General features: G+C 36.2%; 1 protein-coding gene across 1 annotated transcript in view; it reads left to right on the top strand.

Moving 5' to 3' along the window:
• The window catches only part of LOC150084081 (THO complex subunit 4-A-like), a 94,985-nt gene extending 78,656 nt beyond the window's left edge, over positions 1–16,329 (top strand). The window contains exons 5-6 of the mRNA XM_090375024.1: positions 3,418–3,491; positions 15,941–16,329. Coding sequence (XP_090231150.1) covers positions 3,418–3,487 — 70 coding nt within the window. The 3' untranslated portion in view covers positions 3,488–3,491; positions 15,941–16,329. The remainder of the gene's footprint in view (positions 1–3,417; positions 3,492–15,940) is intronic.
• Positions 16,330–19,658: the final 3,329 nt, after the last annotated feature.

Here is a 19,658-nt window from a genome sequence, read left to right as displayed (position 1 = left end):
GCTATTTTGATGGTGATTGTAAATTGCAAGAAGAGATGTTGTTTGTAAAATCCATAGAAACTGATTATACTGGAGTATCAATTTTTGCTGCAGTAAAACCATGGTTTGATGAAATACAAGTACCATTGGAAAATTTGGGATCCGTGCCACTGATGGTGTTACCTCCATGGTTGGAAGACAGAGGTTTTATAGCCCACCTAAAGAATGTCCCAAAGTTCTTGCAGTACACTGCATTGTGCACCAACATATCTGGTTGCAAAAAATATTAGTCCAGTTCTTTATCAATCTCTCAGTATAATAATTAAAATTATTCAGATCATTCGTGTTCTTTATAAGGTGAAATGAAAAACAGATTTTCAGATTTATTTTTTTTTTAAGTGAAGCCATGGATGTTAGATCCAATTGGATGCGATGCTGGGTCTGCTAGTGAAGAAATTCAAGAACTCATTGAATTGAAACGTAATGAAGAATGCAAATATAAATTTGAAAAAGGTGGAATTGCTGAGTTGTGAGGATAAAAAATAACTAAACTTCTTTATCCAATAATGTGGTCTGAAATGGCAAAAGTGCTTCTTTGTTTTCCAACATCTTATATGGTTGAAAGTGGTTGTAATTCAGTAAATAAAATAATAACAAAGGAAAGAAACAGAATTGATATGTTCAAGAGGAGACATTAGAATTAAACTTACTAACATCATACCAAACATTGACCTATTATCTAAGAGGCATCAGGCTCAAAGATCCCATTGAATAAAAAAAAAGTATAAAGTATTTTCTTGTTTAAAGTTCCATGGGGGCGGGGGGCAATTAAAAAAATTGTCTAAAAAAAAAAACTCCCTTTAGGGAGCGATAATTAAAAAAAGGTTGAGAAACACTCCCCTAGAGGATAATGTTTGATAAATCATCAATAGGGAATCATGGGCTTTCCTGGCTGCCTGTTTACACTGCTCAGAAAACTTCATATCTGCCCATATTATAACTCCCAGATCCCCTTCTTCCTCTACTGTTTTTAATTCAACTCCACCAGGTGTATAATTTATTTTGGGGGTGCTATTACCCAAGTGTTAAGACCTTGCATTTTGCTGCATTAAAACTTAGCTGCCACTTTTCTGACCATTCTTGCTACCTGTTCAAGTCATCCCGAAGGAGTGCTGTTTGATACTGCATTAACTACTCTACCAGTCTTTATATTGTCTGCAAATTTTGACATCAAGCTTTCTATCCTCTTGTCAATGTCATGTTATGAAAGTGAAAAACAACAGTGGTCCAAGAACTGGTCCTTGGAGGACTTCATTCCTGTCGTTACACCAATCTGAAGAATATCCATTAATCACAACCTTCTGCCCTGCAGCCACCTAGCAATCCATCTTAGAATTTTTTTTTTTTTTTTTTGGTAATCCCATGTTCCAGCTTATACAGTAACCTCTCATGAGGAACTGTGTCAATATAGCCTACTAAGTTAGTTAAAATTGAATTTCCCTCAGCAAAACAAGATTTGTGCTATTCAGAAAGCCATATATATCTAAATATCCCTGGATTGCACTCTTATCATTGCCTCTAAGGTTTTCCCTACTACTGAAGTCAGACAAACCAGTCTATAACTACCAACTTCACTTTTATATGCTGGCATTTCTCCAGTCCAAAGGAATCTCTCTCCCGAGTCTAAAGGTGCATCATAATTAATCATAATTAACTTCAGTGATTCAGTATCCTCCCTGGCGGCCTCCCTCAAAATTACTAGGTATATGCCAGGAACCTTACCTACCTTTATGCCCAAAGGTGTACCTTTGATTCCCCCACCTACAGTCATTTTAATATCTTTCTTGTACCAAAAGTTAAAAAGCTCTGCTTATACACCACATTCTCCTAAATTCATGTTCCAGTATGCATTGTGGAAAGTAGGTTACATCTATGGTCACTGATCTCTTATCCATCTCATTTCTCATACCAATGCATTGGAACATAAAGCACAGCTAGATATAGTCTCTCTCTCTCTCTTAATATACAGTCTGCATTTGATTCTGTTAACATTTTATAGACATTTTTTGTGATTGAACTGTATGGTATCACTGTTGATATCCTTTTCTTTCTAAAAGTCTGATTACTTAACTATACTCTAAATTTTTCTAATAATGAATGTTTGTTGAGAAAATTTTTAATGAAATGTCACTGTCATACCCGTGTGGGACCGACCCTATCTACTGTTCTTTTTTGTTCCCTTATTTCCCCAACTAGCTGCTCTTGAAATTTCGTTTATCTCTTGTGCTGATGTTATAAAAATATGGGCTCTCTCATACACTTTATCTAAGTCCCTGGATAATAATGTATTAAACAGTAAAGGCTTAGAAATTACTGCTGATCACTTCATAAATTTTAGTTTTAAAGTTTTCTTCAATGACTTATGGCTATGAAATCTGGGCTGGTTTCTCTGTATCTATAAAAACAGTGCTTTTGTGTTGAGTACCAACTTCTGACCCCTCGACGTGGGGACCTCCCAGTGATGCTGCTGTGCTTTTAGATTAGCATCACTGGGATCCAATGCCCACAGCCTAGGTTACAGGCTAACATCATAGGAATCCAGCATGTTTACCAAGTGCTGCAACCTATGGAAATTCGGAAAGGGGGATCCTAGTGGTTGCGGGGCCTAGCTTCAGCACACCACTTTGGCCCCTACTTCAACAGGAAGGCCTGGCCAGGATCAATCAGCTTGTGGGTTCACCTGCAAGGGTCAACCGTGTCAGTTCTACACACCTACCCTCGTGGTCTAAGGGTCAGGATTCAGGCTGGCTGCAGTGCAGGTATGGTGTCTGCGTAGCCCTGGCATCCCACTCCTGAGTGCATTTATTGCTTGCTGGGTAGTGGACATTCCATTTGGGCTCCGTGGTGGGTGCAGAGCCTGGGCACTGAATCAAAATAAAAAACATCATGAAATCATCTATTCTAACAGCAAAAAACCTATTGGGAAAGAGTCACCCTTTTTTATACAGAAGGGTTTAGAGTGGTTAGCAGGTTCCTCTTAATCAAAAGTCAAATTCGTGTTCTTAAAATTAGATACTTTTAAATCAGGTGATTACTACATTACAAAAATTTTATTTTGTTTCTCAGAGCAAACTAAACTAGAATTACAATTAATAAGCTTTCGGCTGGGAGGCAGCCTTCTTCAGATTGAATACATGAATACTGCCATTCATGTATTCAATCTGAAGAAGGCTGCCTCCCAGCCGAAAGCTTATTAATTGTAATTCTAGTTTAGTTTGCTCTGAGAAACAAAATAAAATTTTCGTAATGAATCCAGAGCACGTAGACCTTTTTCACTACTACATTACAGTTGTATTTAAATTTATTATTTAGGGGAAAGTTTGTGCCATTGATTTTAAAGAAGCATAACATGATAATAAGCTTTCTATTTATTTTTAGAGGACGAGGCAGGGGACGTGGTGGAATTGTTAGGAAGCAAACAGAAGACATGGATGTTGACTTTGTTTAAGCAAGTAAACCACATTTTTTTTTTTTTTTTTTTTTTCACTTTAAAATGTAGCTAATGAAATATCTTTTTTATAATAATAATAAATTTAGTATTAATCCTGTAGCGGGTATGCCAAAAAAATAAATAAAAATCTTAATGGTTTACTGATTTTTTTTTTTTTTTTTTTTTTTTAAAACATCAGGGTTTCTTTCTTTTTTTTTTTTTTTTTTTTTTTGATAAAGTTAAGAATTAGTTTAAAATGGTACATTTTATAAATTTATTCTTTATTCTGACACTATATGAATGATAACAACAAATAATATTTTTAGCATGCAATCTTATTATCTAAAAAATTATTTCCAGACCATTTCATTTTAATACATAGCAATGTGGGGTAAAAGAAACTGTAGCCCAAACTAAGGCTTTGAAAGAAATTTTTCTTTATGTATATACTTTTCTAATTAAAAAATAATCAGTAATGCAGATCAAAGCAGAATACCACACAATAGGAATACTGAAATTCACACTGACATAATTCTAACATTTAATTTTTATAATTTTATGCTTTTCTGTTTTTGGCATTATTAAATGCACAATATATGTCTGCTAAAGGATTAAAGAGGATTTTCATAAATCCTCAAGAAATTAATAGATACAAATGTAAATTTATTACTAGATTTGTTTTTACCATTACTAGATTTGTTTAGATTTATGATTAATAAAATCTTTTAGAACTTTTCTTTACTGTATTATAAATTTTGTTTCTTTAGTAGCTTATCCACCAACTTTTCCTTAAAGATTTTTGGAAATAATGTCTTATTTTAGGTTTACAAACGGGCACCTCCGTAGCCAGGTGGGAAGGAGCAGCAGTGCGTAGAACACGCTTCTTGATTAGACCGGGGTTCGAGCCCGTCACCACCAAATACGGAGGATGCGGAAAGGCCAGGGAATGACCACCGCATATCACGGAGCAATATGGCCTTAGTTGCTAATGCTCCTAAAAACCAAATAACAAAACAAAAACAACAAAACAAGGTTTACAAAAATTTTACTTTTCTTCAAAATTTTAGTCAAGTATATATTGCCGAGTTCCTCAAATATATATGTATATATTTTTGTATGTGCTCAGTAAGTAAGGCATTTGCAATGATGTTTAGACTTGTTTGAAAATTTAATTGGCAGGGGAGTCCCGTAGAAGCAATTGGACAAAAAAAATTTTTTTTTTTTTTTTATGTGAACCCCAAACACGAGAGGTATTAGAACCTATAGTACTTAGTATCGTTCTTGGGTTGGAGGTTGAGAAGACGAAAGAAGATATTTGTTGACATTGGACTTGAACTTCTGTAGATTGTAATTTTCAGGAAATACGTATAAAGGAAGGTTGTTCCAGAAAACGGCAGTTGAATGAATAAACGAGGAAGATGAAAAGTTGATTCTGTGTGTTTGAAGTTGGACAGTAAACGGACATTGGCTAGTGGTGGCACATGTTCGGACTGTTTTGAAAGAGAGAGCGGGAATTATAGAAGCCAATTCAGAAGAAGAACAGTTCCCATGGAAGTATCTGTTGAAGAGGCATGCAGCAGAAACAGTACGTCTATGAGAAAGCGAGTGGAGAGACTCTGTTAGAGATGGATCATTAATTAACCTAACTGCCCTCTTCTGAATGGAGTCAAGAAGCCTGAGAGAGGTTTTGGGGGCACCACCCCAGATGTGAGAACAATATTCCATGGCAGGGTGGATTTGCGATTTATACAGAGTGAGCAGCTGTTTGGAAGAAAAGTAACGCTGAGAGCGAAAGAGAAAACCAAGTTTTTTAGATGCAGAGGAAGCAATATTAGTAATGTGCTTGTGCCAAGAGAGATTAGAAGTCAGGGTAATCCCCAAAAGAGATATATCATTTTGCCTAGAAATCGGAGTGTCACTAATAAGCATAGGAGCAGAAGAATCCTTTTTGCGAGATATAAGACAAGACTGAGTTTTAGAAAGGTTGAAATAAACTAAGTTGTCTTTGCCCCACTGGAGAATTACCTGTAGATCGGCATTTAAGGAATTGGTAGCAGATTTTCGAGAAGTTGAAGCTGATTGAGCAGGACAGGGTTTCTCAAAATGGAAAGTGGAATGCAGTGTGCTATCATCGGCAAAACTATGGATAGGATTTCCAGTCAATGGAAGAAGGTCATTAATATACAAGAGCAAAAGAGTGGGGGAAAGAACTGAACCTTGGGGGGACACCAGCATTAGTGGAGAAGTTAGAAGACCGAGAGCCATCTACCATCACCCTCAGTGAGCGATCAGAGAGAAAACTGGATAACCGATTACTAAAAACAGTTGGCAAACGATAAGATGGTAGCTTGTTTAGAAGACCTTTATGCCAAACATAATCGAAAGCCTTTGAGATGTCAAGAGCAACTACTTGTGTTTCACCGAACCTTTCCATTGAATTAGTCCATGAATGGGTAACATAAGCCAGAATATCACCAGTGGATCGACACTGACGGTATCCATACTGGTGATCGTTGATCAGACGGAAGGTTTCTAGGTAGTTTAAGAGTTGGCAGTTAATTGATTTCTCCATTACTTTAGAAAGAGTAGAAGTAATTGCAGTGGGATGGGAGGGATTTGTCACCCTTTTTAGGAACTGGCTGGATATGAGCAAATTTCCAAGCAGAAGGAAAAACACCTTTGGAATAAGAAAGTGAAAAAAGGCGACAAAGAATAGGAGTAAGTTCAGGAGCACAGGTTTTGAGAACAAGTGGAGAAATACCATCGTGACCTGGAGCTACCTTAGCATCAAGATTCGTCAAAATCCTTCTGACATCCTTTTGACGGAAGACCACAGGGGGCATTGAATGGAGCATGTTGGGAAAGGTGGGAATTGTTTTATCAAGATCATTAATACATGAGTTGGAAGAAAAATGGGATGCTAGCAGGTCAGCTTTATCCTTGGCTGAAGTGACAAATGAACCATCTGGTTTGAACAGAGGTGGGAGCAGAGATGGGAAAAAGTTGCGGCCAATAGCTTTGGCAAGAGACCAGAATGCTCGGCTACCATTAGGGCAAGAAGCAAGTTTTCTACTCTTAGCCTGTTCGAACTCTAGTTTGGACTGATTAATAACTGCTTTACAATTGTTGCGAGCTTTGGTGTAGGCAGAAAATGAAACTGAAGAATTAGAAACAAGCCAATTACGATATGCAACATTCTTCTCTTGAACAGCCTTAGCACGTTTATTGGAAAACCAAGGTTTAGATAAAGGACGAGATTTTAAAGTGGAGTGTGGGATAAAGGATTCCTACAAGAATAATTTCACTGACACGATCTGAGCAAACGTTGACATCAGAACTTTTGAAACAGTAATCCGACCATGGAAAAGAAGTCTCGCAGGTCATCCCATTTTGCATTCCTGTAATGCCAAACAACACGAGGTTGGGAATAGCCATGAGATAAAGGTTCCATTGGAGAAGAGACAATCACAAAGTTGTGATTTGAAGTGCCTAATGGACCTGTCACTTCGACCGTGTACCTAAAAGGGTTGTTTGTGAGAAAAAGATCAAACGTATTGGCTGTATGATTAGGATTGTCCGGTATTCTTGTAGGTAAATGAACAATCTGTGCTAGTAATTGTAAAAGCCTCAGAATCCCGACCAGCTGGGTCAGTGTGACTAGAAAACGGAAGCCAGCTGGAGTTGTGAACATTAAAATCACCAAGGAAAATTACCTCACTGTTAGGAAAGTTGGACTGGAGAAAGTCAAGTTCCAAAGAGAGGAAGTCAAAAAGCTCCAAGTGATTAGTGGAGTTGGGAGAACTGTTGGGAGTAGTAGAGACAACAGATGAATTTGACACAATGAGGTAGAGAGATTTTAAGCCAGAGTAGGTCAAAGAGAGGAGATTCCAAATTGCCAAGTCTCTGACAGGGAATATCAGAACGGACATATGCACAAGTACCACCTTTGAGGCGAAAGGAATCACACAGCGAATAATTTTGGCATCTGAGATGAGCAGTAGTTGAATCAACCGATAACTGAGATTCTGTCAGAAAAAGTACATGGGGTTTGGCAGACTGCAAGTGGAAACGGACATCGTTGAGATTAGAATCGAGACCACGTATATTTGTGAAATGAATTAGGAAGTGCTTGGGAGGTTTAGATCTTTTCGCATATAAGCTTGCTCTATTAGTTTGACAATTCATGGTGTATTGAATAGTAAGAAAAAGTGGGTGGGACATGCTGTATTAAGTAATGAAATATTTGACTATGGTATATTCAAATATGTAAGAATATACCCAGATCCTTGACATAACGTGGCCTCGACAATGCTCCCCGCATACACACTACTCGGACTCCCTCCAGGCACTATCTGGCAGAGTAATGGTAGCAAGATTATACACTAGCTGATCCGGAAGCCTCCTAGTTACCGAGTAGTGTGTATGTGGGGAGCATTGTCAAGGCCACGTTATGTGAAGGATCTGGGTATATTCTTACCATGTGTATGCCATATCCAAATATTTCATTACTTAATACAGCATGTCCCACCCACTTTTTCTTACTATTGAATACACCATGAATTGTCAAACTAATAGAGCAAGCTTATCTGCAAAAAGATCTAAACCTCCCAAGCACTTCCTAATTCATTTCACAAATATACGTGGTCTCAATTCTAATCTCAACGATGTCCATTTCCAATTGCAGTCTGCCAAACCCCATGTACTTTTTCTGACAGAATCTCAGTTATCGGTTGATTCAACTACTGCTCATCTCAGATGCCAAAATTATTTGCTGTATGATTCCTTTCGCCTCAAAGTACTTGTGCATATGTCCGTTCTGATATTCCCTGTCAGAGACTTGGCAATTTGGAATCTCCTCTCTTATCTTCTCTGGCTTAAAATCTCTCTACCTCATTGTGTCAAATTCATCTATTGTCTCTACCGTTCTCCCAACTCCACTAATCACTTGGATCTCTTTGACTTTCCTCTCTTTGCAACTTGACTTTCTCCAGTCCAACTTTCCTAACAGTGAGGTAATTTTCCTTGGTGATTTTAATGTTCACAACTCCAGCTGGCTTCCGTTTTCTAGTCACAACGACCCATCTGGTCATGATGCTGAGGCTTTTGCAATTACTAATAAACCCTTAGCCATAATTATGAGGGCATCCTTGGACTCAGGGGAGGTTGCCACGGACTGGAGATAGGGGATGGAAGGGTGACACGAGTAATTACAGACCAATTAGTTTAACTTCTGTTCCGGGTAAAATAATGGAGTCACTGGTTAAAGATGCATTGCAGGATCATCTAGACAAGACTGCAGCAATAATTCAGACACAGCATGGGTTTGTTAAGGGAAAGTCTTGTCTTACAAATTTGATAGGATATTATGATGTGGTTACAAAGGAACTGGATGCAAAAAATAATTTTGATATCATATATTTGGATTTCAGGAAAGCTTTTGACACTGTTGCGCAGGGAAGACTATTGTACAAATTGGAGCAGAATGGTATTAAGGGTAAGTTGCTGCTCTTCTTGGACTAATGTTATTAGTGGAGTCCCACAGGGTTCGGTGTTAGGTCCACTGTTGTTTTGTATATTTATCAATGATATTGATGAAGGTATATCAGGCTTAATGTCGAAGTTTGCAGATGATACAAAGGTTGGCAGGGTTGTTAATGACAGTAATGGCAGTGTGCTACTGCAACAGGATCTAGATAATTTGGGCAGATGGGCTAAGAAGTGGCAACTGAAGGTTAACCTTGACAAATGCAAAGTACTGCATATGGGTAGAAGTAACCCCAGAGAAACGTACCAACTGTGTGGTACTACACTTAAGGTGGTAGAAAATGAAAAAGACCTGGGAGTAATTGTGCAGTCAGATATGAAGTTTTCTGAGCAATGCAGACAGGCTGCCAGGGCAGGTCATGGGGTTTTGTCAATGATATATAAAAATTTTGCTAGCAGGGAGAAGGAGGTGATTGTCCCTCTGTATAAGGCAATGGTCAGGCCACGCCTTAAGTACTGCGTACAGGTCTGGAGGCCTCATTTTAGGAAGGATGTATTTACTTGAGCGTGTACAGAGAAGAGCAACAAGATTGGTGAGGGGAATGAAGGGATCCTCTTACCAAGAGAGGCTTAAGTTCTGCAAATTGCAGTGGCTGGAGACTAGGCACCTGCACGGTGATCTGATTGAGGTGTATAAGGCCTTGAATGGGTTCAGCACGCTGAATTCTGATGGGATCCTTCCACTTGTTCAGATTACGAACCTAAGGGGGCATAAATTCAAATTAAGAAAAGACAGATGTAGAATAGATGTGCGGAAATTTGCCTTTAGCCAGCAGATGGTTAATTGCTGGAACAAACTTCCATCTGTCGTTGTGGAAGTTGATAGGTTGAATAAATTTAAGGAGGAACTGGATAGGAATTTTGAGGGAATGGTGTGATTTTTTTTTTTTTTTTTTTGGCTGATGCTGCATAAGCTCATACACTTGCTTTCTTGCATCACATGCCACTACTACTACTACTACTACCTTGCACGGATTGTTCATTTACCTACAAGAATACCGGACAATCCTAATCATACAGCCAATACACTTGATCTTTTTCTCACAAACAACCCTTCTAAGTACGCAATCAAAGTGAGAGGTCCTTTAGGCACTTCAGATCACAACTTGGTGATTGTCTCTTCTCCAATGGAACCTTTATCTCATGGCTATTCCCAACCTCGTGTTGTTTGGCATTACAAGAATGCAAAATGGGATGACCTGCGAGACTTCTTTTCTTCTTTTCCTTTGTCAGATTACTGTTTCAAAACTTTTGATGTCAACGTTTGTTCAGATCGTGTCAGTGAAATAATTCTTGCAGGAATGGAATCCTTTATCCCACACTCCACTTTAAAATCTCGTCATTTATCTAAACCTTGGTTTTCCAATAAATGTGCTAAGGCTGTTCAAGAGAAGAATGTTGCATATCATAATTGGTTTGTTTCTAATTCTCCAATTTCATTTTCTGTGTACACCAAAGCTCGCAACAATTGTAAATCATTTATTAATCAATCAAAACTAGAGTTTGAACAGGCTAAGAGTAGAAAACTTGCTTCTTGCCCTTAGCCGAGCATTCTGGTCTATTGCCAAAGCTATTGGCCACAACTTTTGCCTATCTCTGCTCCCACCTCTGTCCAAACCAGATGGTTCTGTTGTCACTTCAGCCAAGGATAAAGCTGACCTGCTAGCATCCCATTTTTCTTCCAACTCATGTATTAATGATCTTGATAAAACAATTCCCACCTTTCCCAACATGCTCCATTCAATGCCCCCTGTGGTCTTCCGTCAAAAGGATGTCAGAAGGATTTTGACGAATCTTGATGCTAAGGTAGCTCCAGGTCACGATGGTATTTCTCCACTTGTTCTCAAAACCTGTGCTCCTGAACTTATTTTCCCCAATTTTTTGCCGCCTCTTTTCACTTTCTTATTCCAAAGGTGTTTTTCCTTCTGCTTGGAAATTTGCTCATATCCAGCCAGTTTCTAAAAAGGGTGACAAATCCCTCCCATCCAGTTATCATCCCATTGCAATTACTTCTACTCTTTCTAAAGTAATGGAAAAATCAATTAACCGCCAGCTCTTAAACTACCTAGAAATCTTCCGTCTGATCAACGATCGCCAGTATGGATTCTGTCAGTGTCGATCCTCTGGTGATATTCTGGCTTATGTTACCCATTTATGGACTAATTCAATGGAAAGGTTCGGTGAAACACAAGTAGTTGCTGTTGACATCTCAAAGGCTTTCGATCGTGTTTGGCGTAAAGGTCTTCTAAACAAGCTTCCATCTTATCATTTGCCAACTGTTTTTAGTAATTGGTTATCCAGTTTTCTCTCTGATCGCTCACTGAGGGTGATGGTAGATGGCTCTCTGTCTTCTAACTTCTCCACTAATGCCGGTGTCCCCAAAGGTTCAATTCTTAACCCCCACTCTTTTCCTCTTGTATATTAATGACCTTCTTCCATTGACTGGAAATCCTATCCATAGTTTTGCCGATGATAGCACATTGTATTCCACTTTCCATTTTGAGAAACCTTGTCCTGCTCAATCAGCTTCAACTTCTCGAAAATCTGCTACCAATTCCTTAAATGCCGATCTACAAGTAATTCTCCAGTGGGGCAAAGACAACTTAGTTGATTTCAATCCTTCTAAAACTCAGTCTTGTCTTATATCTCGCAAAAAGGATTCTTCTGCTCCTGTGCTTATCTTTGGTGACACTCTGATTCCTAGGCAAGTTGATATGTCTTTTGGGGAATACCCTGACTTCTAATCTCTTGGCACAAGCACATTACAAATATTGCTTCCTCTGCATCTAAAAAACTTTGTTTTCTCATTTGCTCTTGGTGTTACTTTTCTTCCAAACTGCCGTTCACTCTGTACAAATCACAAATCCATCCTACTGTGGAATATTGTTCCCACAACTGGGGCAGTGCCCCCAAAACCTCTCTCAGGTTTCTAGATTCCATTCAGAAGAGGGCAGTTAGGTTAATTAATGACTCATCTCTAACAGAGCCTCTCCACTCGCTGTCTCATAGATGTACTGTTTCTGCTTCATGTCTTTTCTACAGATACTTCCATGGGCACTGTTCTTCTGAATTGGTTTCTTTAATTCCCGCTCTTTCAAAACAGTCCAAACACGTGCTGCCAACAGCCATTTACTCTCCAACTTCAAACTCACAGAACCAACTTTTCATCTTCCTCATTTATTAATTCAACTGCCGTTTTCTGGAACAACCTTCCTTTATACGTATTTCCTGAAAATTACAATCTACAGAAGTTCAAGTCCAATGTCAACAAATATCTTCTTTTGTCTTCTCAACCTCCAACCCAAGCACAGTACTAAGTACTATAGGTTCTAATACCTCTCGTGTTTGGCGGTTACGTAAAAAAAAAAAGAAGTTTTTGTTGGTTTTTTTGGTGTTAGTGATGACACAGACTCCCAAACAGAGTTTTATTGCTTACTCTCTGGGTTTAAATGATGAAGCCATGTTTCATCCACCGTTATCACCTTATTCAGAACCTCATCTTTAGTAACTATCCATTGCAGCTGCTGACAAATCCTCATGTGAACTTGCTGTTGCTCAGGTGCGAGTAATCTTGGAACCCTGAATGCACAAACACATGTCATATGCAGATGATCGTGGGTGCTTCCTACTGATATTCTCAATGTCTCTGCCAGTTGCCTTACTGCTATACAACATTCTTCTCCCATGATTACAGAAGTAGTGTTTATGGTTTCTGTAACAACAACAATGGTTGGAACTCCCTGACCACTTATTTTTGTGATTAAATGGATTCCATTATGAAATGATTAAACACCTTTCAACAAAATCTATAGATCACTTGCTCCTTCTGTATAACAGAATCTTTATTGAAGGGCGGCGTTGATGAATGGCTAAACACTGAGTTCTAAAGGGCAGTATTTCTTCTCCCAAAGTTTCAAGTTAAATTCTCCATAAAATAAACAAATATCACCTATATCAGAAATGATTCCTAGAATTTAGACTATTATCCATTAACCAAAATCAAAAATCTAGAGGAATGATTATTATATAGAATTATTTCTTCTTGGAACATTAAAAAATGTGATTTAAAGAGGAAATTATTTAAACAGGAGCAATGTGAATTTTAAAAATGCTTTGTTTCATTGTCTGTGTGGGTCAGAAGAAAAGGGCATTAAAGCCTCTTTTTCTTGTGAATTTCTCAGTAGTCAGTGCTATGTAATGAAAACACACAATTGAAGTACTTTTAAGACATAAAATAAATAACTTTTAAATATTTATTATATTTCATAACATAATTTTTCTATTGCTCTGTATTCAAAAATTCAAAATATTCAGAATTTTTGCATTCCATAGGACAAAAAAAAAAAAAATAAATAAATAATAAAATAAATAACACACTAAAACCAGTAAACAGTCTTGATATTATAAAAAAAAGGTACCAGTACCTCAGTTTCTAATAAGAAATTTTTTGGTGCATTATTTTTTTGCACATAATTGCACTTTTGATTTTCACCACCAGATATGACTGATAGACCATAAAAGTTTGTCTTTAAATAGAAATAATTTTTTTGGAGTATAAGCTATTTTTGGATGACCACATTCTAACTTCTAAATGTTGGCAGTCGTGTAGTGGTTATGAACATTTTCATAATGCCTGTAGTGTTCTGATTCTTCACTGACCCCATGCCCCCAGGTTTAAATAGATACGTGGTGATTCTGAAATATCATCTTTTTTTCTTTTTTTTTAAACAATAGAAATTTGAAAATTTATTGATCAAATGTTTGTTGAAGAAAGAAATAGTGATATCGCTTACAGTTTACACTCATGGGGTTGATTTTGCATTGAATATTTTGTAAAGCACTAAAAAAAGGATACATGCTTACTGAAACTATCTTCTGTTCTCTGTAGCTAGCACTTTCAAATTCAAGGGATGCAAAAATTATTGGAAAGTAAAATAGAAAAAAATCAAATTGAAAATCCACAAACAGAAGACTCACCAACTCACTTGAGAAATCTATTCTTTACCACCAGTCACTGTTTACTAAAAGCAGCCAGTGATGATGACAATTTCGTATTAGTGGTGGTTACACTGTAGTTTTGTAATCCATCACAATTGGATTTCTTAGTTTAAAATGATTGAATTTGAATTAAATAAAAACTAATAATATTTATGAATCAGTAACGTTTGTGATTTCTTCCTCCCGTACTCTTAGTAATAGTATTATAGTGCAAGGAAGCCACAGGCTTTTGCTGCACTGGCAGAAAAAAAAAAAAAACACCCAAGTAGGTAAGAAAACAAAAATTGTTTCCTTCCTCACACAGGCAAGTATCCAATTGACCTTTGAATATATTCAAACTGTCAGCCTGAACTCCATGCGATAGGGCAACTTGTTACAACTATCACCGACTCATTAGCTGAATGAAAACTTCCTACAATCTAATCTAAACCTCAAGCCCTGTAATTTGAATTTATGACCACTAATTCTGGAATTGTTTAGAACAGTGAGAATTCCACCCTCATTCATTTTACTAATCCTTTCAGAGCCTTATAAACTTCAATCAGGTCACCTGAGGTGCTTGGTTGCCAAGCTCTGTAGCCCACTTAATCGGAGTCTTTTCTCATATGGTCATCCTTCTGCTGATCTCACCATTTGAGTTGCCCATCTTTGGATCCTTTCTAGAAGCTCGATGTCTTTTTTCAGATGAAGTCTCAAAATTTCAACACAGTATTCCAAATATGGTCTTACAGTTGCCTTATACAGTGGGATTATGACCACCCTACCTCTACAGGATAATGTTCGATAAATCATCAATAGGACACCACGGGCTTTCCTGGCTGACTGGTTACACTGTTCAGAAAACTTCATATCTACCTGTATTGTAACTCCCAAGATCCCTTTCCTCCTCCAGTTTTTAATTCAACCCAACCAGGTGTATAATTTATTTGTTAGTTGCTATTCCCCAAGTGAAGTTTAAGTCTGTTCCAATCATCCTGAAGGAGTGCTGCTTGGCACTAATCATTGACGACTCTGCCAATCTTTACATCATCTGCAAATTTTGACATCATACCTTCTATCCCTTCGTTAATGTCATTTATGAAAATGAAAAACAACAGTGGTTCGTTATCCATTAATATCCATTAATCACAACCGTCTGCCTTCTGCCTTGCAACTACCCAGCAATCCATCTTAGAACCTTACTGGTAATTTCTTACTGGTAATCCCAGTCTGTTCAAGCTTATACAATAACCTTTCATGAGGGACCAAGTCAAATGCTTGGCTAAAATCCAAATAGACTATGTCAAAAATATTCTCTAAATCCTGCTCAAAATAGCCTACTAAGTTAGTTAAGCATGATTTACCCTTAACAAAGCCATGTTGTGTGTCATTCAGAATGTCATATCTATCTAAAGTGATTTATTTTATTTATTTATTTTTTTTTTTTATTATTTTTTTTTTTTTTTTTTGCACTCTTAATCATTGCCTCTAAGTGATTAAGAGATTGCACTCTTAATCACTGCCTCTGTAAGATTTTTTCCTACCACTAAAGACAGGCTAACCGGCTTGTAGTTACTGACTTCACTCTTAGAAATGCTTTTATGTATTGATGATACATTGGCACTTCTCCAGTCCAGAGAAATTTCCAGTGCATCCAAAGATGCCCTCATAATTAATCCCAATAGTAGAATGGGTATTGAGACCCTAGTATTCATAATCCTTCAAAATTTTCCAATTTTACTTTGTGGTAGGTATCTTCATAATGAGATTTATTTAGTTATGGGTTAATAACAGATTTATTTTGACATGTTTTTAACCTAGTTAATAAACAATCCATGCTGGATACATATTAAACAGCATAGGTTCTTTTTCAGATTTAAAAATGATTTTAACATTACTTGGTGCAGTGTTTGTCATCATTAAAATTTTATGAATTTTGTTTTATTACAGGTAATAAAACAAAGATTTGCTTTGAAAAGAAAATGAAGAAAGCTTTTGATATTGTTAACATTTCAAGTGTTAAAAGAAGAGGAACTAAGAATTGTTTGCTGATGTTTAATGCTATGTTTTTTAGCCTTTTGTATTTGGTCTTTAAATTTTGTGTACAGGTTGCTGTAATCATAGCAAAGCATCCCTGTTAGTAGCAGAACTTGTTATTGAGCATATTATTATTTCATGTTTTATCATATGTAACAAAAGTATGACTACTGCGCACTTATACTGTAATTTTAAAACATTTTTTCACAGTACCGAAACTGTGGCATATTTGTATAATTTTCATTTTAAAAAAATGGTCACTGTGCAAGCATGATTTTACTCTTAAGCAGTCTCCATTTGAGCATTGCATCATTTCTGCATCCCAGTCACCAATATAATTTTAGTTTTATGTGTATATTAACTTTCTGTTAATAGTTTAGCAAAAAAAAAAAATACTGATTTTGTTCCAAATCACTGAATACCACTATTAGTTTTGCAGTAGAATACCTGTGGTTGAAATGTATGAAAATGTGTTTGTCATATTTGGTGTGCTATATGTCCTTCCGTCAGTTTTTAAGAATCAAACATTGGGTTTCCTCTTATAGCTTTAAATAGTGTAACAGTCAGAAACACCCAATGAACAAAAGTGAAAGTGAAAACAGATATTTCATCAAAAAGTCACAGAATTATTTATAGTGATATCACACTGGTGTTAAAATTTCTTGGTCAAATTGTTTATAGCTGCTTGTCTTTATTTGGGGGGCAGATTAACATTGCACTTCTTGTAAGGTATACTGCAATAAGTTGCAAGTGGAGGAACACTGACCTTTTCTAAATCCATAAAGGCAAGTTACTTGCACCGTTAGTGCAAAGATCATTCAGTAGGCATGGCAGCTGTTGACTTCTCCACAATCATGAATTTGTTAGAAACATCATTTTTAAAGGAAATGTTTTCAAGTTATTTTCTATATCAAAGTCAAGTATTTATTCAAACCATGTTTACAAAATGGAGGGAAATGTAGTGATACCACTTATTTGCATTATCTTATTATTTGTCTAATTATTATTTTGTATGGATAACTTAATGCTCCTTTCCTTTGTAAAAACTCCTAGCCATTTTGGGCTGTATTAGTTTAAGCATTATATTCTTATTTTTACAAATGAATTGTAAAAGAAATTCAGGTGAAGTTCTTGCAACTCATCACTTCTGCAGTTTTGAGTTATCCAACTGGTGGTGAATAATACACATGAGTGTATTAGTGAATAATTATTCATTCATTCACTTAATTTATCAGTTATTCAGCCATGCAAAATTTTTTTTGATAAACAGAATTTTAAAAACTGCAAGAGGGTTCGAATTCTTACACTCCCAATGGAACTAAGGTATAATCACTAAATTTCTGGTGCAGAAATGTTACCTCAATTTTTGGTTCTTGATATATTGATACAAATGCCGAAGCTGCTCCAAAACTCATAGAGGGATAGTGATGTTCATTGAAGACGACTGTTCTGCATACTTTGGAATCTTTCATCTGTACAAAGGGCCTTCATTTTTTTTAAATTAAATTACATCATATTGTACACACATAATTTTATTATGAGGATGTTATTTTGTCCATTTGGTGCCAGTGTTAATAATTTCCTTAAAGCTTCCCACATCAGTGTTAGCAAAGGGCCTCTGTGCTTTGCTGAGTAGGAATCTGAATAGAATGAATAGACAGGGAAGCTGAATGTCAGGGTTGGTGTCATCTTCATCTGAATGACCACTCATCACATTAGTATTGTCTAATGAGTTAGCTAGAACTCAGATCTGAAGTTGGAGCCTTTTCTGTAAAATATTATTGCTCACAAAAAGACTTCATTATCAGATATAGTGCAATGGGAAGCATTATTGTGTTTTATACACACACACATATATATATAAAATTTGTTTTTAGTAACTAAACACTACATAATGTTGTTTCATATATGATAATGAATATGTGATGTGACAAAATGACTAACAAAATAGAACAGTGCATGCAGTATCTTATTGATATAAACAATCTTCTTCCTCACATTAATATCCATGGATGCCTTGACACCTCCGTAGCCAGGTGGGCAGGAGCAGCAGTGCATAGCACACGCTTCTTGATTAGACCGGGGTTCAAGCCTGTGCCCACCAAATACGGAGGATGCGGAAAGGTCAGGGAATGACCACCGCATATCCCCTTAGTTGCTAATGCTTCTATAAACCAAATAACAAACAAACCATGGATGCCTTGAATATCTGAGGATTTTTAATGATATAAGCAGTTTCTTTTTATATATATATATATATATATAAATGAATGCACCAACTTGCTACATTACACACTATATATAATTGGTATATAAAACTCTTATAAATATATTACCCAATTTGACTAGTAGCAAAAATTAACCAAGTGGTAGAAACTAGGATGTCCATTGACTCTTCCATCTGATTACTTTTAAAATTATGTAATTGCACACAAAAAAATAAAACTGAGACTTGAATCATATCACTCTAAATTATATATATATATAAATCATTGTCATATGATCTTCAGTGATATGAGGAAACATACTATTACTGGAATAAATAACAAAGTGCTCAAATGGATGGCTGCTTGAATTAATTTTTTTGATTTCCATATATCATTAAAGGTTTAATAATGATACTAGCAATGAACTTCTGAAAGTCATTATGTATAATCTTCAATTAAATATATGCCACAGGTCTTTTTTGCTAATTTCTTGCTTCTTCCATCTTGATGTTTTCTTTTAAGATTAAATATTTTGTTCTTATGGGTTCCCCCCCCCCCTAATTAAAATTCTGATTTTTGATGACTTGCTTCTGCAGTTATGTATCCAAAATTATTAAACTATACACGTGCATTTTATTGTATATACGTGCTACTGACAAAGTGAAATTCTATAGAAAACAGGTCATTTCAATTAAGTTAAATTTCTTTTTAACAATATACACTGGATTGTTTTTAAGGATAAAATGAGGGTGTCACACAAAATAATAATCTGAAATTACTGTACAGAACTATCAATAAAATATAAAACACAACTGTTATATTTAAAATTTTGCCAAATGGGTTATTAGCATTATCAGTGGCAAATGATGCAAGAGAGTGGCTTATACAGCATCAGCCAAAAAAAAAAAAATGTGAATCGCATGCATCTAGATGATGTGTCTTTAATCGAAACAAACTTTTATGGTGATGTTAGTATATGCAAGTTAGTTTTATTGCCATTCTGCCATTAAATGCTAATAACAAACTTCATGGTTTAGATTAAAAAGTTTGTTAAGTAACATGTTAAAATTGGGGGGGGTGTCAATATCATGAACAAAAGCCATAGGGTGAGGAGTGTTTTTTTTTTTTTTTTTTTTTTTTTTTTTTTAGGAACTTTTGTATATAATAATAATCTGGTTTATTTAACAATAGCTTGTAAATATATGGATGTTTTTAATAAATAGTTAATAAATCTTAAAATAGTTGTTAAATCCTGTAATGGCTATGATGTTACTTTTGTAAACTTCATTGGCTGGGTTGAGTTTACAAGGGAGAGAACCAAAGTCATAAGCTTAATTTGGAATGTACAAATTGCAGTGTACATATCACATTGTTTTCCCATGGTTAACTGTACAGATTATTTTTATTGTTTATCAGCTTAACAA

Source organism: Mastigoproctus giganteus, chromosome 6 (genome assembly GCF_048544385.1).
Source record: "Mastigoproctus giganteus isolate SK-2022 chromosome 6, ASM4854438v1, whole genome shotgun sequence".
Taxonomy (NCBI): domain Eukaryota; kingdom Metazoa; phylum Arthropoda; class Arachnida; order Uropygi; family Thelyphonidae; genus Mastigoproctus; species Mastigoproctus giganteus.
Note: the sequence above shows the minus strand (reverse complement) of the source record. Positions and strands in the feature narration are given on the sequence as shown.